The 22,813-nt window shown below is 44.3% G+C and overlaps 1 protein-coding gene across 3 annotated transcripts in view; it reads right to left on the reverse strand.

Moving 5' to 3' along the window:
* Positions 1-16,698, reverse strand: part of GALNT10 (polypeptide N-acetylgalactosaminyltransferase 10) — a 271,077-nt gene extending 254,379 nt beyond the window's left edge. For all 3 annotated transcript variants that reach the window (XR_012837697.1, XR_012837696.1, XM_075766318.1), the window contains exon 1: positions 16,377-16,698. Coding sequence is in view for 1 of the 3 variants with exons in the window: in XM_075766318.1 (XP_075622433.1) it covers positions 16,377-16,559 (183 nt within the window). In the remaining 2 variants the exon portion in view is untranslated. The remainder of the gene's footprint in view (positions 1-16,376) is intronic.
* Positions 16,699-22,813: the final 6,115 nt, after the last annotated feature.

Genomic DNA, 22,813 nt, shown 5'->3' on the forward strand with positions numbered 1-22,813 from the left:
ACTACTAAAATATGTTGCATAGCACCTTATATCCACAGCTCAGACAGTACTTCCTCACCCACAAGCAAGCAGCGGACATCTAAGTCAAGTCCAGGTGGCCAAAGGGTTTTTGTCTGGATACCAATGAACTTTTCTTTACTCTTTAGAGAAGGATTATGCCTTGAAATGTCTGTCAAATATGTGCAGTTCCCAAGAGATTACTTTGAAGAGTTTCTGCCCTGCTGGGGTGTTGTTTTATAACTTCTTTGAACTGTAACCTTTCCAAAGTACAGCAGGTCTCCTTCTAGCAATAGAAACTCAAAGATGGAGCAGCAAAAGCAACAACAGAGACACCTTTCTTTCTGAAAGCTGCCCATCCAACCAACACCACTCTGTTTCTAGATGGTCTATTACACTGCAACATAGCAGAACACCTTCACATTTACAGTTTGTTATGTATATGTAAGTGTTTACATGATAGACTTTTTTTTTTTTTCAATCTCAGGATGTAGACCACTAGAGAAACCAGAGCTATTCTTACACATGAAAGCAAGAGAGGACACACAATCCATCACCTCCAAGACTGTTGTTTTAGTGCAAGCACTTCCTGCGTCAGCTGCACATTAACCTGCTGCGCCAGAACACGGCTCCTCCCTTGGGCAGGCATATTCAGTCCCACAGACTTGAAGCATCCACCTTGCTGACTCCATGATGAAAAATTAAGGCCAGTCAGGCAATCCATTAACATAGATTAATAGTTATGTCAAGCACTGTGTCAGATCCATGGGATGCCAGCTGTCTAGTACTACAAAATCACCACTCTTGCTAGAGTTAGTGCCAAGTGTTTTGCCCAGTGCAGTCCATTCTGTGAGCTGGGTTTGAGATGGGATGTTGTCCGAGGACAAGATGAAGAAATGGGCATTTCCTTCCTCTTCTCCTTGAAGTCCACTGCTCCAGAGAAGCACATTCAGTCTCATTCCCACATCAGCCTATGCAGTTGGCAAGGGGCACAGTGAGTGACTCTCCTGTGGTCAGGGAATATGCAACTGGCAAGAACTACATCAGTTCTCTTACTGGCCTATGTTGGGCTTAAACATAAACCACCAGGAAGAGGAAGAATCACTAAAGTAGCATCTCAGTTCAGACTGGGCACACAGCTATACACCAAAGGTGTAAGAGAAAAACTGTAACAGTTTGACTATCTAAGGAATAATGCAACATTCCCTGCCTACCCTTTCAACCCCAAACAGATAAATTATGAAGATCTCATGTGCAGCAGTCAGAGGATAAATGGCTCAGCAGCATTCCTTGTGTTCTCTTATTGTCACCTCTCAGAGTTGGTAAAAGCAGAAGCCAACAGCAAAGTAAAAATATGTAATATTGCAGCAGTAAGTGATGGTACAGCATTATGTGGCATGGATGTACCTAAGCTAAATCTTGACTAACTCCTGCTGCAAACTCTGCCATTTCTCAAACATTCAGTGTTCCAGGGACACAAGCCAGCATTTGTGGCTACTAGTTGAGCTACAATAAATCCCTCTGGAAAGCTGTTCTGCAGTTCTTTTGCTAAGGAGCATTGTTTAATGCTTCCACCATTTTGGCTGCAGATCACAGTAATCTCTTGCATACTCACTGTAGGTTGTCCAAGCTATTCTGCAGACTAGTAAGGAGGAAATTTTCATAACATAAGCTAAAGCCAAGATTGCTTTGAACCACAGAAGAAACTTAAAACTTGAGGAGCTTCAAGAAAACAGGGGATATATTTACAACTGCTGTCCCTCCCTGCTTTTTCAAGTATTACTATATCTTAAGACTAAGATCTTTTGGAGGAGATTCATTGTTACACAAGAGAGTTTAGCCCCATTAGGTACCAACATCAAATTCATAAGCCCAGACATACAATTAAAATGTTTGATTACATTTCATTAAATTTTAAGAGTACTCTATATGACCAAGCAGCTCTCAGGGTCTCCTCTGCCAACCAGCTTCCTCTTCGGAAGAGCCGCTGAGAGTTTTTAGAGGCTTTAGAAGCTTTGTACCCTGTGATTTCAAACAAGATGCAGGTACACAAACTGATCTCCTCTTTATTTAATTCCTAACTCTTCTTGCTGACTGTACACAGCATACAACCAAGAACAGATTATGCACGTGCTGAATGGTGATGTGTTACACATTGTTCTCATTTAGGAAGCCAGAACAGAATCCAGCAGTACTGAACACATGCCCAAACTAATTCATGTTAAGCTGACAAAGTTTATAAATAGAATGGAAAAAAATTTCTTTGGTCTTCTTTTCCACCTCCTGAAGAGAGGAGATCGCTGGGTGCTATGCACAAGTTTACCTTAACAGTGCATCAGGACACTTCACAACCAAGATACACAGACAGTTTTCAATAAGCTTCCACCAGAAGAGGAGGTATGAACTCTGTGTCTCACTGCAGATCTTCCAGTCAGAGCCATTGCCTTTCCTTTGCTATCCAGAAGTAGCAGCTTTTCAAAGAGCCACTTGTACACATATTTCTGCAAAAAAACCCAGACTGCACCTGCAGATACAGCCAAAACCCCACATGAACCCATTACTAATGGATCCAAGTTCAATGAGGTTGAAAACATTTTGCTGAAGACATCCTTTTACTGTGAAGGTGTGACTCACAAATGAGGTAAGCCAGTGCTCCTCTTAAATGTTTAGACCTTTAACAGTTTTAAAGAATTAAAAAGAGATTAAAAATAATCAAGGTTTCAAAGTCAGATCCTTTCACAGCTCTGACAAGCTAAGGAAGAAGATACTGGATCCAGAAATCTCATGCCTGAGTCACATTCAAGTATGAAGCCATCGAAAAAATCTAAGGCGACACCACACATCAAGAGACAAAATTATTGCACTGCTGAGAAGCTGCTTTTTTCAGTACAAGTACCAGCAAACAATCTAATTTTCAAGGAATTTTCTATAGAGGAACTTTAGGGAAGGAAAGTAAATTTACTTTCAGTTGATGTTACTTTATGGGAAGCAGTATTCCTTTGGGTGTTTTACTTTCTCCTTGCAGATTTCTGACTGGGCTTCCTGTGTGCTATAGAAATACAAATCAATCGTCATAAAGCTATCACTTTTCCCTAAAAAGTCCAAAGAATTTAATTCTGTTTTTCTAATTATCTCAAGAGTTACTCAAAAGCAAGAACTTTACAGACTAGCAAAAATCAGACCTAAAACAGCTTTAAAAATTCTTAAATGTGAGGAAAAAAAGTCTACACAAAAAAGCATAAAACAGGTAAGTCACAGTGATAGTGAGCTCAAGATGATTATTTCTTAACTTGGATTTAATTGGAAATAGCTTGGCTTCTTGCATTATTTCTTTAAATATTAGTAACCAAATGTCTACTCTACAAAAAGTAGCAGTCTAATTTTGATACTAGTAGGGTAATGCCATGCAACAGTCTAACACATTCTTTTTTCTAGTTTTCAGGGATTCTCTAACCTCTTGCGACTTCCCTTAACCCAAGTTGCATTGAGCTGCTCTGACAAAAATATTTCAGAGGGGAAAACAAGCAGTTTTCATAAACAAATACTGGCAAAGTTCAAATACAGATGTCAATTGTGATAAGGGGAGCTGAGCATTTTCATTTTGCTCTCATTTATATTCAGTAAAAAATTTCTGGCATACTCCAACATAACTGACAAGATACAAAGATAGGGCTCAAGGCAGGAGAACATCTTTTACAGCACTTGAGTGACAACTACTTCTATGATGTCAAGGGCTAAATCCACAAGAAACTGATATTGCAATGCTGTGCATCTTGCTACTCAACTTCCAGCTTTGCTATTCCTGCACTGGGGTGTGTGTCCTTGAGTTAAGGTCTGTAGGGACCTTCAGGATCAAATTCAAAACAACTGGGTAAGACAGACGTTTGACCTCTGATTTCTCCAGGTCTCAGGTACGCTGCCCTCGCGTACAAGGTTGCCTCTGTATCATCTAAGAATCAAATGCTTGTACCTGTTTGCACGTTTTCATGCTTGAGCTGCTCTTCTCAAACAGAGAATGGGTTATTTTGCGTGGTCAAAGCAGGGAGGCAAAGTCGATGGAGTGCTGGAGCTCATACACTGGAACTCTTGAGTAAAAGCCATCAACAATCCTTGTGGAAGGGTAGCAGGGCACTGTCCTCCTCTCCCATCTAACCCAGGGCTTCGAATGCAAGTACCCAGAGTCCCACACAGCTCGTGCAGAACTCAGACCTGAGAGGTGTGCTCTGACTCGGTGTCCTTGACAAGAGGTGGTCAATGCTAAGGATGGCTGCTGGGCTTTAGGGAGGAGAAAGCAGCAACAAGAGCAACTCAGACACAAAACGTGAGTATGCACCCCGGGGGCTTGACTGGCAAGAACTCTGGATCTAGATGTCAGGTCTGGAGAGGATCGACTGGTTTCTGAGGATCACTCTCCACCCAAGCCCTTAAATCCACTTTGGCCTAAATCCACAAAAAGAGTTGGGTACTGAAATCTCACTTCCTCAGGCTTTCAGTTCACTCTGCCATAAACAAAGCATGCAAATACCTGCATTGTATAAACAGTGAGAGATACAAGGGCAAACAGGTTTGTAAATGAAGAAATTAAGGAAAACACACAGAGAAAAGCACCAGTTGTCCTCACAGTTAAACATCAACTGATTTGTACGTAACTGACACACGTCTTCCAGATAACCCTAAGAATAACTATTTTCCATTCCTACTGTAAAACTAATCCATAAACCGCTACATTTCTCATGTTCTGTCCATTCAGCTTTTTCTACACACAACCATATTTCTCCACTTTATCCTGCAGCACTGGTCCCACTAATCACTGACATATGCTCCAGCACAGAGCATTTCCTCTGGCATGCTTTAAAAAGCAGCACTGTCACCACAGCAATATAAGTGCTGGCAAATATGGTCTGTCAGGTTTTGTTTTCAAGGACTATAAAAATAGACTTCTCTGCATTAGGCTTGAAAACTCATACCCTCTAGAAATAATTTTTAAAAACACATTTTCAGATGACTTGTTATTGTTTTCAAATATCCAGAGAGAAAATCTGTAGTTTTATATTTCATTTAACAATTTCAGGTTAAGCCAATATTTTGAGTTCTTTTACAGGACTGAAAATTCCCTGCTAGTTTAATCGGCAACACCAGTGCTCTCTGCTCACGTGCATCAATTTACAGCTTCTCAGATGCATTTCTAGTATGAACAGCCTCTTATTATAAAAATATCAGCACTTGGAAAGCCACGAGACACCGCTTGTTTCCAGAGCTTAGGCCTTTCACCCACGGTAACCAGTATTATTTTATGCTGATAACAGCTTTGGCCAAAATGCAAGGAAAAGGGTCTTGGCAAAGATTGAGGTTTGAAACACTTTCTTCTTAGTTTGTAATTGCTTTGCCAAGGACTCCTTTGCTGTAATCAGCTGGCTCAAGTTCCTATTTGCAGAAAATACGCTACTATGGTGAAAGAAAACCTATTATCTTTTATACACAGATACTCTGCGGCAATCAAAAATCAAGGACAACACAAGTAGGACCTTCACACGTTGCAGATAACACTTCCACATCCCTGCTTGCAAAGCACACAACCCATACCTGAAGATCAGAAACAATCTGGGGCAGAATGGGGAAAGAACCGCACTTCTAAAGAATCAGCAGCAATAGCAGGAAAATGGCAACAGTGATAACTTAGATAGTCCTCTGGTCTCCACAAATACCCTTCTGCCATTTTCTATATCAAAATCCCAGGTCTTCCAATTCTTTGCAGATGTTTTTCAGCTTACTTCCATGCCCTCAGAAACCAGGCAAGCAAAATAATTTTGAGAAGTCTAATTCCAAACACTTTAATTGTACCAATATAACTTCCTTGCTGCTGTGAACAAGACCTGGGAACAGATGCTGGTTTTCTGAAGGAAGATTTTTTTTTTCCCCAGGCTAAATTAGTACCTTGAATCGGATTCCAAAACAGACACACAAAAAAAATTAGGTGGCATGCAACAGTAAAACATCAATAAGAGTTTTAGATATTTCCAACACAGTAAACCACAGGCCGAGAATCAGGAAAGTGCAGTCCAGAGCATATTTGGTGGATCAGCAAAAATAACATACGCAGGAGTGGAAAAAAAAGGGTTATTCCTTATTACTTGGCTATCACACACTAAACCCTGGCAACAGGCCACCTGGAAGATAAATGAGAAGACAGAAGATAATCACAGGGTTCACTTCTTTTTCAGATCCAGAATAATCCTGTTACGCAGTGGCTAACATGAACTGACAGTTGGGCTAAATTTAAGTGACCTTCTGTAATGTTACAGGAAATAACTTACTTGCTTAACTGAAGTCCTTTACAACATACTTATGTCCGTATTTTATCTAGCTTTCGGGGTTCTGATTTTCTTTAGTGAGGGAATGTATTTTGCTTTTACTTATCTGAGCTGGAAGTACTGTCTCTAAAGAGAGCCACTTTCAAGGAAGCAAGTTAAGATTAAAGTCAGTCTGAGAAGAAGTGAAGGAGCTACCTGCTCTTTTAAAAATAATAATATAAAAAAAGAAAACAAAAAAAGTCTTATGGGATGCCAGACCTGGTTATGTGGCTATTTTTGTATCATACCCTAGATCAAAGTCACTGAGACTTTTACTTTTTCAAAGGAACATCACACTCTAAGACATCTTTGCAAGCTTTGGTCTAAATATTAAGAACACTCAAACTCTGTTTCACCTGTTTTATTTATTAAGCAGCAGTCATGCTTACTAGTCTCTGTGAAATTTTTTTTCTTTGGACTTCATCTGAAGGCTGAGAAATGTTAGGTAAGCTCAAGAAAAAACCTACCTCTTTCCATCATGGAGAAAATTTGTTTTGTTGCTAGTGTCATGAACTGGGTAACAGTAACTTCCCAAATGAATGTGAACACAAGTAAAGGTAACTTATACAAAGACAAGCTACACGATCTTCCACTGAGAAAAAACAAGACTGTCTACGAGAGGTTTTAAATCTTAGATCTTCTGAATAATCATAAGCAAAGATGGAGAAAAGGATGACTTCCCTTTGAAAAGTCACCTTAGCTTGCACACATAACTGCAAGCAAGTGATTTCAGGCTTTAGAGATCAAGCAGAGCAGAACTTTTCATAACAACTTAATCTTGTAAAAACAGTTGTTCAAGAGGGCAGAAGCAAAGCAGCTCTGTGTGTAGGAGGGACAGCTGACAATGTTTCCAGATAAGATCTGATAAAGCCCTAAAACATCACCAGACTTTGACTAACAAAGACAAAATGTGATTCTAATCAGATTTTTGGAAAGGGAGAGTAGTCAAACCAGAAGGAAGATTTCATCCATCTAGAAAGTCCGTGCAGGAGACAGACTGATTTACTGTTATTCTGCAAATCCTTTATTTTTATTACCAAATAGCTCTACAGCAGGAAGACAGAGTTCATTTACAGACATCCAAGTTTAAGACACAAGTTCAAATATTTGTACCTGGAAAGTCACCCTTCAACATTTTAACCCTTGGTTGGTCATTATTTCAGTAAACAGCTGCAGTTTCTGTGCATTTAAAAAAAAATACACTGAAATGCCTTTTGGAAGCTTGACTTCAGCAGCCACCTTGTGAACCACAACAACACAGAATGGGCCAAGTTCTCTGTTTGAAAGCTACATCAGGGAAACATGTCAGGTCACCGCTACATCAGCTACACATGACATATATGCGAAAAATACATATTAGCATTAAAGGGAGACGCTTTGAACAGAAATTAATTACCTTGCAGCAGAGGAAATGCTCAGCTTTACAGGGAAAGATGCCGGCATTCACTGTTTTGAAAGACAGTTTTTAAAAGTTGCTTTCTGCTACTTATTGGGCTAATTGGGAAGAAAAAAGCATTACAGTTCAAAAATTAATAAGGAGTTGAGACTAGAAGATACAGTGACCAAATAAACATTAAGACTGAACTTCTCCACCAGACTGGGAGGTGCTGACTCCACCCTCCTCCCCTTCCTTTGCTTTCTATTTCTGGCCAAGGAAAGAATCGTAATACTCACAAGAGTTACACCAACTCACTTAAAACAGGGTTTCCATTTTAAACCTTCAATATCTTTAAGCTACTTATCATTTCAGTTTGACTCAGTAGTACAGAAAAGCAAAGGATATAGTCATATAAACCAAGTTTTGTAAGTTGCAAATTTTAAGCCATCGACTACTGTTTAGTCATTGCCTCCAAGTACACTCTTGTCCACTGTAGTTATAAGTCCTCTGAGAATACCTAGACTAAGTGAGGAATTTCATCCCTGACTCAAGTTGGTAGCAACATGTTCATGTGTTTAAATTATGACCTACAAAAAAGAGGAAAGTCTGCTGAACACCACTAACCACCAGTACAGTTAATGAAAGCTGTGTTTTAGTTCAGATGCCAGGACAGAGTTGCAGTAAGACCCAAAGAAGTCAGACCTCAGAAACAAGCTGGATGACATTTCCTCAAGCTTTCTGAATATACTCATGAGGGACACTACTACCAATAGCTGGCAGCCTGTGTTTCCAAGAAAGTGACAGGCAGAATAAATATTTTTATTCTTGTGAGCTACAGAAGATCTGCCATGAATGGATATCAGCCTTAGAAAGATAACTTATCAAAATGGGAAGGCATGAAGCAGTATCAGGGGGAACTCCATGACTGGGATAGCAGAGTTCAGTTATAACAACATCAACAGTTTTTCTACTGAAGCAAGTTTTCGCCCTGGGTATCGGCAACACTGGAACACTGCTTATACTCCACTGTAACTGTGGTTAAAAAGCCTTAATTATAGATATATGCTCTAGAGAGCTCTCTTTTAACCCTGGAGCTAAAATTAAATAGAGGAACTGTAAAAGGGCAGAGAAAAGAGCTAATTATTTAGAAAGAAAAGCAAACTTAAGGACCAAGAAATGGTAGACCTCCCTTCTTTGAAGCTGCGATTTAAAGCTTTATCAAGTTTATGAACAATAAGGAGACATGTCAAGTGACATTTCTTATATTTTAGGGGTGCACAGGACTTTGGATGCCAAGCTGCCAGCAGCTCTCAGACACAGCAGAAGTTACTCTTTTACCCAGGCGTTTGAAAAGGAAGGCTGCCTGGCAACCTACTGTGCTACACACTGATTTACTTATCTGTAGCTTTCTCCAACTGGTTTGCCAGACCCTTTAAATCTAACAAAAGAGGCACAGTCTGACAAGTCAGCCATAATTTGATATCCAGTACTACTTATATTCTTAACAAAGCTGCGTAGATAAACACTCCCATCCTTGTTACCTATCCATGATCTAGCCAGGGTAACACAAAACACAGGAAATACCACCACGAGTGTTGGTTACACTGATAGAAAAGATACCATTACCACTGAGAGGTTGTACTTCATGTTGAATAAAGCAGGACCAGTAACACTTCCTAGCTCTCTGGGTTGTAAGAAGTCATGAGCAGCATGTCAGATCTGAAGGTAAAAACACAAGTAAAGTCTAAAAGAGATAACTGAGAATGTGAAAGTTCATTCATCACAAACAAGATGAAAGGCAGTCCAAAAGTAAAACATAAAAATTTAAAATTAGAAAGGGGGGGCTGTTATCCCTGGATTTGGAAATAAAGCATCATGCTGTTATACTGAAAGTGACTCTAGCATCAGGATTTGTTCAGGAGCCTGTGACGTCTGATAAACAGATTCACACTTGCTGTTAACTGCTAAAAATCCCCCCTGACAGCTATCAGTTTTGCAAACAATCTGGGACCTGAAGTCAAGTCAGAGTGTCTTTTATACTTCTCTCTAGAATCAGAGGAATCCCAGGCCAAGTTGTATCTAGAAAGAATATGTGGGTGGCCAAACTGCACTAGGACTGACCAAAACCATTCTGTCCACAGACATTAGCTCAGGTCAAGACAAAGTACAAATACAGGGCAGAAAGGCTATTCGCGATTTGATTCCAGAATAGGAACAGATAGATATAAGGTTAACAAAAAAACCCTATTCAGCTTTAACCTAATCTACCTCAGTCTGATTCAAGTAACATTTAATATTTAAATGAATGATTATTTAAATAATCATAAATGCCTGCTAGCCATTGCAGTATATCCCATCAGAATAGCCAGTTTTTAATCCATTGCTTTCCAGTTTTCTGGTAAAGGTGATCCAGGAGAAAATCTACACATACACTCAGGTCGCTTAAAACATTTCATGTGCACAAAGTCACTGAAGTCACCGCTATCCCTGTGTCTACACAGTGTCACACATTATTCATGGTACTATCAAACAACTTAGAGGTTACTCTACAGAGTTAACAGGATGGAACACATGAAGCATGACGGACACTAGAGAGAAACAGAGTCCTCTGATGGTAAATATCACAGCAGCTTTCTTTACATAAGCAGTCACACCATCCTGAAGTACCATGAAACTCAGCACAGTGCACTCCAGTTAAGGCCTGCTCCATAAAAACCTACCAACAACAGTTCTGCTAAAGTCAACGTGATACCAAGCAAGCAGGTATCAAAATGAATTTTTCTAGTGATATTTCAAGCACACAGTGGAATACCTTCTTCAAACCCCTAACGCACCCCAACAACTCTTTACTTTCCATAAGGAAGCTGAAGGCTACCTGCCTGTGTCACCTGGTATAGGAGAAGGTTGCAAAGAAACAGGAGCAGTGTGCAGATTGCTTTTACACCAGGATAACAATTTCCTCAAAGTTTAAGTTAAACAGGATCTGTTCTTATGCAATATAAGTAAGGCTGACTCCACAAGGAAGCAAATACAAGAGTGGCAGGAATATTAACTGCAGTTCTTTGTATTTTGATAGCGATGCCTGTAACTGTATTTAAACAGGGAGTGGAATGATGTATGATACTGTGTAACAAACCCTGGCATAGCATTTTTCTCCCTAATTTCACCAACACTCCTCACTGGTGGTAAGAAACTTTCCCTTAGTTTTTCAATCCACTTAGTCAAATACCTGGCAGTTATCTGCCAGGAAATTTGTAACTATAGTTGCTCTTAAATCTTGCAGTCTCTCATGATTTTGATCCATGCCCACACAGCTCTGGAGATCACTGTACGATTATGGTTTTCACCAGTGACCTAAAAAGTAGTCCAGATGTCAGGAGCCAAAAAGTTTTCCTGCTTAATTCTTCCTTCCACAAAGAAAGGTAACCATTGCAGCTGTTAAGAACTGCATAATGAGCATGTTTGAATGGCGAAACACAGAACTACTTGTCCAGTAACAGAAGCACCTTCTCTATGATAGAGATAGCCTCCCCTAAAGATCAGCAAATATAATAAACCTTTTATTTTCACACAGCATAGGAGACCTAGAATACAGCCTATTTGTTCATTCAGCTCCATGCTGCCATGAAAATCACCAGAACAAATAATAAGATCCTAAGTGAAGATCACTGAAAGCTCCAGTTTCTTAATAAGAATCTTTTCCAAATTTTACTTTACACTTCATAGTTGTGAGATGGTTTAGCCACTTCATGTTCACTTCATCTCACTTTGCTAATCAGAAGTGCGGTCCACACTTACCTGGTCCAGGAAAACCTGTTCCACAAACACACTGAAGTGATCAACTTTAGAGTGGTCCATGCTGGAAATCAGTCATTGAATTAAACCTGGTTTGTTCAGCTCTAGCGCTTGCACTTCAGTCTTCAGAAGCCAACTGTTTTACACAATGCTTATCACAATAAGCTTTTCAAAGTTTGCTTTTGTATCAGCGACTAGCAAATGCAACTGCCAACACAGCAGTCTCCAAGAGGTCTGCGAGGAACCAAGCCCCAAAGTTCAACAGCAGTAGCAAGATCTAGGGCATGGCCAGTCCAAACGCCAAAGAAATCTGCCTCAGAAGTCAAGTCAGTTGTTCTATTTACCTCTGGCTGGCAGAGAGCAGAAACATTTTCCTCTCACTTTTCCCAAGCCCTTCTCCTCCCTCCCCAGCCTTGGCAGCACAGAGTCTGCTAAACCACCCTCTTCCTTACTAGCTTTTGCCAACTGCAACATGAAGCCGACAATCCCTGACAGCTTCATAGCTGCCCTCAGGTCAGAATGGCAAAGCCGATCATCTTCCTCTGCTGAGGAGGATACCAGCAGCAGCAGCGGCCTGGAAGGCAGCACAGCATCGCTCCCCATTCAGCTCATCATTAGGGCTACATTTTCAGCAATACTGGCTGGAAACTTTAAGCTTAATTGCAGTAAAGGCAAAGTTTATGACCTCAAACTTTCCAAGAGGACCATTCTCACAAACCGTTTTTCAATCCCAAGTTCGCAGTTGGTTTCTCATTCACAACGTACCAGCAGGCAGGTACATCCCCTTCAATCCAGCCGGCTGGCAGCAGAGGGCACCACACAATCACCTATGTGATTTATGTACTTCCATCATGCTCGCGAGTGAATTTATAGAGCACAAATTACTACTACAACAAGCTACAGGGTGACTCCATAAAGCATCATATCAGATAAAAATGTATGCAATGAAAGGCAGCTAATTTGCCACAATGCTTTTAGTCAGCAATTCAAAGAAAGATGTTCAAGCTTAATATCTCTCAGAGTTCAAATGGCACATTCCCATAACAGCAGGTGTCACGCAGAGTGCAGGTCTCCAAGCCTGACCAGACAAGTACAGAGTAGTATCTGTGCAGAGTATTAGAAGTCACGTAAATACTTGTATTAGCCCAAGCATAAACCACTAGCCCACAAACTAACTCATCTTTGGTTTATGTACTGCAGGACCGCTCTGTAGTTTCAGCTGAGGATGCCCAGCAGCCTGAGGTAGACAGTGGAGAATCACAAGACAAAAGGAATAGCTGCATTTCTCTTGCTTTTTCCTACCCCCACACCTACATATCATATGTTTTTTGTTTATCGGATAGTTGTTAAAAAAAGAAAAAGATTAACTACACAAGAGTCAATCTGCATTACATGAGCATATCGGTACACGCATACTGGTGAGCAAAAAGGTACAATCACGAAGTATAAGAAGCTTCTAAGCTAATAGTTTTGCTGTCAGCAGAAACACTTCACTACCTCGATACTATCATCCCCACGTAAAGCCACGACACTAGCCAAACCTGTTACACACACCATGAAAAAAAGGACATCCTATGTGATATTATGTGCTGAATGACTGTAGATACACACTGATAAAGGACACTTCTGAGCATGCAGCTGTAGTGAAGAGGAACTCAATGCATCAGCTCTTCTAAAGAGATCTGCAGCATGACCTTGAGGCCAAGACCTTGATAACTTAAGGCCATCCCTTCTCTGCGGAGCAAGAGGCACCCAACAGAGCTGCAGAAGAACAAACCCAAAGGCAGAAGGAAAGAACACAAACCTAATCCAATTTATTAAAGCCATGCATTATTTTCAGCCACCATAATGTTTCCCCTGAACATGTAAATACAGAAGCAATTAGCTGCCTAGGCACTTCTGCAGAAACCATTTAGCATAATATTTACATGGGTTCCAATTGCTTAATTTTCTGACCTGTTTGTTTCAGGCACTAGAAAGATTAAATAAGGTAAAAATCGCCTATACTGATACATTGCCATTTTGAAGGTAACATGCAGCACAAGACATACAACAAAACAAACTCCTAGCAGGTTTTAAACTTCCAAATTTTGCCATCACAAGTCTATGTTCTAGGAATTGCTTTATAGCTTTAATTCAGCAATTTCTTAAAACCCTTTTCCCCCCTTTTGCTGTTACTCTGTAAGATAAAATTACTGATTGAAACAGCAGACACCATTTAAAGAGAAAGAATGAGCCTGGACAGAGATTTCATTGAAAAGCTCAATTCTGTATCACATCTGAAATGTCCTCAATTCAAAGATTAGCCTGCACAAAAAGGCAAATTACAGCCAGAAACAGAAGAAAATCCTTTCTGACTGCTATGAATATCATTTTTATGATATAGCCTCCTATCATCTAGAGTTTTGGTATTAAGTAGTCAGCTCTTCCAAATGGCTTCATGAACAAGCAGACAAACAGCATATTCATTTACAAGCTGGAAGTTGATTAGTAAGTACAAAACCCATGAATGCTCATCAGGACCAAGGAAGAGAGGCTGTAACCATTGAATCTGAGGATGCCCAAAAAACCCTCTGCAGTCAGCTGGCAGATAACTCTATGACAACAGTAAAAAACCAAAACATTTGGTTTGTCTTTATTCTGCTTCATCTGAAACTATTTTTATCAAGATAGGCAGTTGTCCTTTAGGGTATGTTTTTCCTTGCTCAGTGTATCAGGAGCTATCATTTTAGGGCCCAATCATTCAAAAAGTGGGCATATGATACAATTATATCTTCACTCACAGACCCACTGCAGCCTGTAACTCCACATTAATTAAACTGGAAGATGAAGCCTTCAGCCTAAACCCCAGGAACTGATTTACACCAGCACAGAAAGGTTTTGTTGCAAATTCTCCTGTAAGCTGAACAGATGTTTCCTGCCCAGCTCAACACACCATCAAAGTAAAAACAGGTCTCAATTTACTGACAGCTGCCATACTTTAAAGAGACATAAAGAAAAACAGAGTCAACATTCTGTACAACACAGGCAATACAGGATATATAAATACCAAGAGTACTCAACATACACAGAAATCAGCAGGGATGCACTGCACCATAGGAACTGCCTGGCTTACAGCTACCCAAAGCCCACACGACAAGTACAGTTTTGGAAGAACACAAACATCAATGACAATGTCATTGTCTTTTCAGCTCTTACAGATTTAACTAGGATTAACTGCTACCTCCAACAAGGAACTTTGAAGCCTCCTAAGAATAGTTACTACTTTCTCTTCATAACCTCTGGAAGACACATGATTTTACACATCTTCATTTTGCCATAACACCATACAATGTGAAGGTATGGAGCAGCGGACTACATTTTTGTAGTTTTGGCAGTCATGCAAAATAGATTCCCCGCATCCAACAGAAACACAAGCATAAGGCAGTAACATCAGGAGCTCCAGGCACGTAACACTCACTGTGTACTTTAAAGGGATTTCTGCGCAGGTTTGAGGATCAGCTACAAATTTATGTGTTATGGCAGGTAGCAGCTGACCCCTTTCCCCACCAGCACGGGACATTACCAGGATGTGATCATGGTTATACCTAGACTTGCACTAAATGCCTGAATTTGAAAAAACATTTCTTCTGGGCAGGAAGAGCTCAGCCTCAGTTTGACTACAGCTCTTTTTGAGAGCCTTCTCTCCCTCAAAGCAGAAATTGCCACAGTAGGTTTCTCCACCTTTACAGTGCAGTCACAGTGCCAAGTCTCCAAGGAGGGAAAGATTTAGACAACTAAGAGTTTTAAGTGGTTTTAAACAAGCAGAGCCTTGTAGGGCAGCAGCTGAACTGATAGTTACACACTGATATTTCAAGCTTTCAAGTCCCAACCATTCTTAACAGTACAAAGCCAAACCCAGAAAAGGATAAAGCAATTACATAGCCAAAAGTAAATGCAGCTGAACCGAGCTTCCAAACGTCTAATTTGGGTGATCTAGCCTTCCAGTCTCGCACAATAAGCAGAAGGGTTTGTCTGTTAAATTTACTATTACACCAGTAGGACAAGAAAGGAATGCAGTCATGTGCTGCAATATCGTCAGGCCATGTATCCAGCAGGCATCCTCTGCCTCTCTCGGGAAGAGTTATCCACTCCTCTTTTCCCAAAGGAGGATCAGTATACAGACATGATCTTCCAGCTCCACCTGGTACTTTCTGCTAGCCCTTGCCTCAAGCTCTGTGGGGACCCAGAGGTAACAGGTGATGCTCGTTCCCTCTACCTTTCCAAGGCAGGTAAAGAGAAATGGTAAAGAGAAATGGAACTAGAAGGTGCACCCTTGGGAGACAGAATTACTGTCCTTTTCTATGCAAGGATGGGACAAGCTCCCCTTCCTTACTCCTTGGAGCAAGGAGACAAGACCTTGCGTTATTCCCATACCAAGCTCAGCCAGAAAAGGCAAGCAGACCCTCGGGTCCTCGCATCCGCAAACTGCCAAGAAAGCCCTCGCGTTCCCCCCTCCAACCTAGACACAGGCTACAGAAAATCAGCTCCTCCCTCAGGGGCACAGGAGCCCACCTCCTGCACTCCTCTCCCTCACCGCCTCCTCTGTAACGGCGGCGGCTGCTGCTTCTCGCCTACCCCCACAGCCACTGCCGAGACTTCCTCTTGTGACAAGGGAGCAGGACGCACCCATCCCCTACGCCCCCCCCCCGCCCTCACCTCACGCGAAGGCGGCTGCCCCCACTCCCACGGGAGCCACCCCGCAGCCCCACTCGCCCCGCGTCCCTCACCCAGCGGCTGCCGCCTCCCCCGCCACGCACACAGGGGACCGCTCAGACCCCGCACCCCGTGTCCCCCCACCCTCCGCTACCACTCACCGGCGCTTCGCCGGCCGCTGCCCCCGGCGGCCCCGCGGCGGCGGCCCCCTCCCCGCCGGCCGCCCCGCCGCCCTCCAGCTGCCGCTCGCGGTACAGGGACCAGAGCCCCACGTTGGGTAAGAAGACGAGGGCGACCAGCGCTAGCCCCACCGCCTGCAGCAGCCGCTTCTGCTTCCGCCGCATCGGAGCCGCCGCCGGGGAGGAGGAGACGGGAGAGAGGGAGCGCGGCCCGGCCGCCCCCGCCGCCGCCCTGAGGCAGACCAACTTTCCCCGGCGCGCGCGGCGGCAGCGGCGGGCGGCAACTCCGGCACTTCCGCTCTGCTCCGCGCGCGGGGGAGGCGTGGCCTCTGCGGCCCCGCCCACCGCCGCTGGAGGGCGGCCCCGCCCCGCCGGGCCCGCGCCCCACTCCCGCCCCCCGCTGACTGCCCGCTAATGACTCTCCCCTAATGACCCCCTAATGACCACTCGCGAAGCATGCCGTGGCACCGGCGGGTACCCGGCGGGGAGCGGGCTCCGAGCCGGCCGTCGGTGGGGTGCTGAATCGCTTCGGAGAGGCTCGGCGTTAGCAGCCCCGGCGGCAGTACCCGCGGCCGCTGAGCCGTGGCCCCCGGGGCTGGGTCCGGCCGGGCGCGCAGCGCTCGTTACCGCTCTCCCCGGAAAGAGGCGGTGTGCAAGGCGTGGAGCACGTCGGCACGGGGCCGGCACCGGAGACCGACGAGAGAAAACGGGGAGAAGGAATCTGGCCCCGGGGTTAAACGCGGAGCAGGGTCTGGACCCGGCTGGGGCGGGGAGGGGGGGGGAGCAGAGCAGCCTGGAGGGGTGCGGGGGGGTCCCCAGACGGCTGCAGCTCGCCCCACGGACACAGGGCAGCTGGGGGACAGGGCTGCCGTCCACAGCGCTCCGTGGCTGGAGGTGCCATCCGTCCCCTCGGCTGGCCTTACCACCGGCGGGATGGCTCCCGTTGGAAAGGAGCGTTGTTCATTCGGGTACCAATTAAGCGGCTTCTACTGTACCGTAAACTAGATAATTTATAGGCACAGGATGGTGCTTTTCTTTAAGAACAGCGGTACAGCTTTTCCAAAAATGAGGGGTGGATTCGTTTCTCGAAGGAAGAGCAAACCGCCCTGGTGATTAGGAAGATGCCCGGCCAGTGGAACAGCCGTGGGCTCGGCTAATGTCAATAGCAGAGCTGTGACAATCCGGTGCCCTGCTGGGGGGACTGGCAAAGTCAGTATTAGGTGTCTTCCAACGTAAGCCCCCTCAGGGAAATTTTTATTTCCTGGAATAGCAACAACAGAAAGTCTATGAAAACCGTTACACACTCCAGCATTTGCAGTCCTTGCCACCCTCACCCCACACCAGCAAGCGGATTTAAACTTAAATAAACTTCCATAACCCACTAGATGGCATCTTCCAGCAGATTTCAGTGCCCGCTGTGAGAGCCAAATTATCAAGGAAAGCATTTAATTTAGAGAGCAGGTTACAGTTCCTAAGTCTAACTACATGTTAAGACAGCTTGTACTTTTATTTTAATTATCGATGACAATTTGTCACCAGCTGATTTCTTTACTAGAAATGTTAATGCTTCCATGATTCCGCCATGGATGGAGAAGATACCGACCCATGAAATCCCTTTGCTTCTGCCTTTAGAGCCAAACGTATTCCCTTTATCATCACTGAATCGTCTCCGGCAGCGCAGAGGCTATGGCCACTGTTGAATAATGCATAGCCACTAAAATTGTACAACAATAAAGCTACATATACGTTACCTGGTACTGTGAGAATCTAGGCTGGAAAGGTACAATACCTCTGATTTAATACTGCAGTGCCAGCGTACTGCCATATGGACCCTTATAATAACATATACATCCCCTTGTGTCTGCAAGAGCTCTTCAAAAAGTGGTTGTGAAATAGCAGGCGGTTTCGTAGGTATGCACATAGGATTACAGTCTGCCCTTGGCAGAATATCCTCGTTTATATAAAGAAATGACAGCCACAAAGTTTGAGAGTTAATTAAAACAAAGCTACTAGCTGGCTTGACATATGTTTAAATTTAGGATTGTGAGCCTGCTTGCTAAATTAAATGTTTGCCTCGTAAATTGACTTCAGCAGAGTTACACAAGTTTTAACTGGGAACAGAATATGGCTGGTGCTACAGGTAGATCAGTATTTTGTATTTCCGAGCACCCTGAATGATCAAACCCTCTGAAGAGCATCATAGCAATTGAAGTGTGGCTGCTCCTCGTTGATCACACTGGAAATGGATGCTCCAGGTTTTTCCTTCCCACTGTAAGATGAAGTGAATCCTGTTAGGGTTACCCACTAAAATCATTTATAGCCCATGCAGCTGCCTTGGTCCCAAATAAATAGATGTGTTTCTTCTATTAAAGGTCCAGCATTTCTCCCTCTCCTCTTTCTCCTGAAGTGTTTTGGTAGAGATGGAGCTCTGATTTTGGCCTGTTGAATGCAATGCCTTGGGTAGTAATTGGGTACATGCAAAATAAACACGGATTTATGTTTCTGAGAAAGAAGAAAGCCTGTGGCTGTTAAGCCTCTAACGGGAAAGGGAAATGATGTACCTTCCCCAGGCATCTTTTCAAAACAAATATAGGATAAATTAATAGCAGCTCAATTCCCATTTGGAAGCTCTCTTTGCTAGTGACCTGGGTTGCCCAGTTTGCAGCTCGTGTGTTGAGATGCTGCAAGACAGAGTGCAGAAAAAGTGGGTAGCGGCATCATGAAGCCTTGGATGAAGGCAGAGGTGACCAGAGGGATTTGGTCAGCAGATGCTGGGAGAGGGCAAGAGAGCATTGCAAAATGCTAACGGGAGTGGATGTGACAGGAGTTCCTGGGATAAAGCCCACAGATGGCATGACAGCATGGAAACAACATGGCAAAGACGTAGGGAATCAGTGCTCTCCTGCCTTCTGGTGTCCTCTGGCTGCAGCTCCTCAGGGCAAGGACCGACTCGTGTGAAGGGCTGGATTCTGACCTGGGGACTCCCGCAGGGGTGGGCAATGGAAAGCAGTGGGTCCTTTGCATCCCTGCGGGAGAGCTGAGCGGTTATGGGATCCCCTCTCTCCTGCTAAGTGGTCATGAGTGAGACAAGACCCGGTTTTCCATGCCCCCAGCTGCTGTGCCAGCCTAACGGCATGGGTTAGGGGGAGAAAATACTGCCGGAGGGATGGCATGTCTGCCTCTAATACCAATGGGGTAATGGGAACCAAAATACCACACAGAGCCTGTTAGGTTTTTTCTTGGGTTCACAGATGCCGCAGATACATGTTGCCACTACAGGGGATGGAGTGAGAAACTCTGGTCCAGGTCTCCAAGTCCGCACTGTGCCCTGTGTCAAAAGGCTGCACCTGTAGGGAAAGTCAGCTCCTCCACTTATCCTTTGAGTGGGTTTTTGGATAGATGTTTGTATGCTTGTGATGCTTTCTCTTTTCTGCAAATCTCATTTTTAACCAGGAGGAGTAAAGGAAAAACAATCTTTAAAAAATGAATGAACCTCAGCCGTGGCTGTGTCACAACAAGACTTTTTTTTCCACAGCATTTCTTTATCCTTCAGTGTTTATTGGTTGAAGTTCAACCCAAATCTCATGTGAACAGAATTGATTTGTTGGGGTTTTTTCCCCCTTTTTCTTTCCCAATAAAAGGCAATGCCCAGGAACCGGCTCACCTGTTGGCAGGAGCACAGCCCTCCTCTGCTGCTCAGCAGTGGGGTGCCTGCCAGCACAGACCCCCACAGCAATCCTGCTGGGCTCCTCCAAAACCTGGAGCTGCTTCCAGACAGCACTTGAGATGCTGTGAAACAATGCAAATGCCTGAATAGCTCACAGAAGTGAGGATGATTACAGGCTTTTAAAAAGAAATTGCAAGCACTGGCACTGCAGGAGGGCATCCAGCTCTTTCCTCATCTCTCCCAGCGATGGAGAGACAGCACCAACATCAATGAAGCCTTGTCCCCTGGCCAGGAAGCAAAGTAGGGAGTTATTTGTGGCGTGACTGACCTGGGCGTTTATCTGTGTAGGACAGACCTATGCACAGCTTTTAGCAGAAAAATAAATAAAATAAAAATGCTGATATTCCCAGTGGATCCACCTGAGCAAGCACAATCTCCACGGTCAACAGGGAAATCTGCCTGCATTTACTTTGGACAAACAGAGCCCAGCAGTGTGGGACGGGAGAAGGCGGCTGAAGCTGGATGCTGGTTGAGGATGCTCAGCGCCTTGCTTCGGAAGCAGTGCCATCGCCAGCGGTTGCTTCTCCAGTCTGGTGCAAAGTGAAAGGAGCGGCCAGGTCTGTCTGCAGCCTGGAGAGGTGCAAAAGCAACCAAACTATTGGAAGAGTTTCCCAGAGTGTAGCACTCTTTTAACTCCCCTGGCCTTAAATCAGGTGGTAATTTCACTGATTGCCTGTGGCAGGGGAAATTGCTGATGTCTAAGTTGAAGCACAGTCCTGGAAGACGAGGGAGCAGTGGTTTGCTGGGAGGATAAATACCAGAACAGAGCGTGAAGCAAGGAGGGATGTGAGCCTCATGCATTCCACATTGCAAACGGTTGCACCGACATATCCAGAGATTTGCTTTGCATTGGAACGTGCTTTTTCTCAGGAGTAACCTGAATCCCTTGCCCACCTCTGTGCCGGGCTGTCCGACCAGCAGGACCATTAGCGGTGGAGGAGAAAAAGCCCTCGCTGCACTTTGCAGAGACTGAATGGTCCCTGCTCTTGCCTCCGGGCTTTGGTGGTCGTCGAGGACCCCGATTCTCCAGGCAAAGCCTTGCATGAAGCCATGTCAGGCTGCTTTAGTTCTAGTGCTGGTTTCCCAAAGCAGCCCTGACAATTTGTGCACAATTACCAGCGGGGTTCACTTTGGGGATGAGGAGACAGAGGGTCTATTCCTGGCTGTCTACTCAAGTAACCTTATTTTTTTAAAAAATGAAAACCGCAACTGTTGTTGCAGTCTCTCTGGCTAGAATAGGCAATGAGCCTTGTCTGCTCCCTCTGCTCTGAATTCAGAACTGCTGCAATGAATCGGACTGATTCCAAGTCCGGCGGAGCCAGCCAGGCAGACTGCAGTCAAGATGTCCCCAAAACTCCCTGGCTCCTGCTTCTCTGAGCATACCGTGAATTTTGAGGCCAACATTTTCTGTGCTTCTCGAGGGACTTGGAAGCTCACGCTCTAATAATTAAGGCAGCTTTAAACATCTTAGCCTTCAGCCTCACTTTGCTGACTGTTCTCATAACAGCCGTTGGTGCTTGGAACAGGTATCGGCTTTCAAAATGGGCTCACCATGGGCTCGCATGGTTTTAGTGAGGAGGAACTTAAAGCGGATTCTCCAGTGCACATATGGGAGCAACACAGAACTGATTTTGAGGGAAGTTTGCTGCTTTCCTATGAACATGAGTAGTTTGTGCATCACTGAGCTGAGCCTGGAGGATGCTGGATGCACTCTGGAATTAGAGGAGCATCGCTTGAGTCCGAGGTCTTCTTCAGGGTGGATCTGCAGTGTATCAAGAACACTTATGTGCTCAAGCTCTCCTTTACCAGGTCATTTGTTAAGTGTGATAAACTCTGCTTACACCATTAAAAAATAGCCTTACAGAAAGGGGAAAGAAGGATAAAGATGCTTAACCCAGCACTAAAATACCTAGTGCTGAAGATAGCCAGGAGAAAGGGAAAAATAAAGGTGGTTACGAGAAAATTTAACTGAAGTGCATAAAAACTTAAGCAATACGGATAATATCATCTTGAGTTGCTGCACTCAGACCCACCAAGGGGAGAGGAGCAAGGGCAATAAAATGTAAATAGAGGAGAATGAAATTCAGAACAGATGTCAAGAAGCACCTTCCCAAGTGGAGAATCAAAAAAGCAGAGAATGACCTGCCAGGCAAGGCTGGAGTGGACATGTCGGGGCTTTCCAAGGTGAGATGTGTCCCTGGGGCTAAGCACAGAGTGAGATGTGCCAAATGGCCTTTGCAGGATCCTGCTCTGCCTTCTACATAAGACATAAAATCAGCTTCAGGATTTTTCATACTGAACAAAAAAGTGACTGCCAGCTGTGAGGGGAGCCTGGGCAGCTCTTCTCGTGGGAGCCCCCTGCTTCTCCATCCCCGTGGACTGAAAGTGTGAGATGTTCAGCCTTGAAGGGGATCCGAGCCACCTGGCAGGTGCCCTTGCCCATTGCCCGTGGGGTGCCCCACCTCAGGGAGAAGATGGCATTGCTGCCAACCCAGCAGTGAGCCGGTGCAGGGGGTGTGTGGTGGAGGCTTCTCCCCAGGATATGATTCTCCCCGCCTTCCCCATGAATCCTGGTGGAGCACGTCTTGCAGACATTGGTTTCTGCTGCTGCCGTATGAGTATTTGGCGGCTGAAGTGGCTGCTAGCAGGTGTCTCAAGTGCCCGACTGGAGAGCACGGCGCTGAGCCTGCCC

The sequence above is a fragment of the Balearica regulorum genome, chromosome 14 (genome assembly GCF_011004875.1).
Source record: "Balearica regulorum gibbericeps isolate bBalReg1 chromosome 14, bBalReg1.pri, whole genome shotgun sequence".
Lineage (NCBI taxonomy): Eukaryota > Metazoa > Chordata > Aves > Gruiformes > Gruidae > Balearica > Balearica regulorum.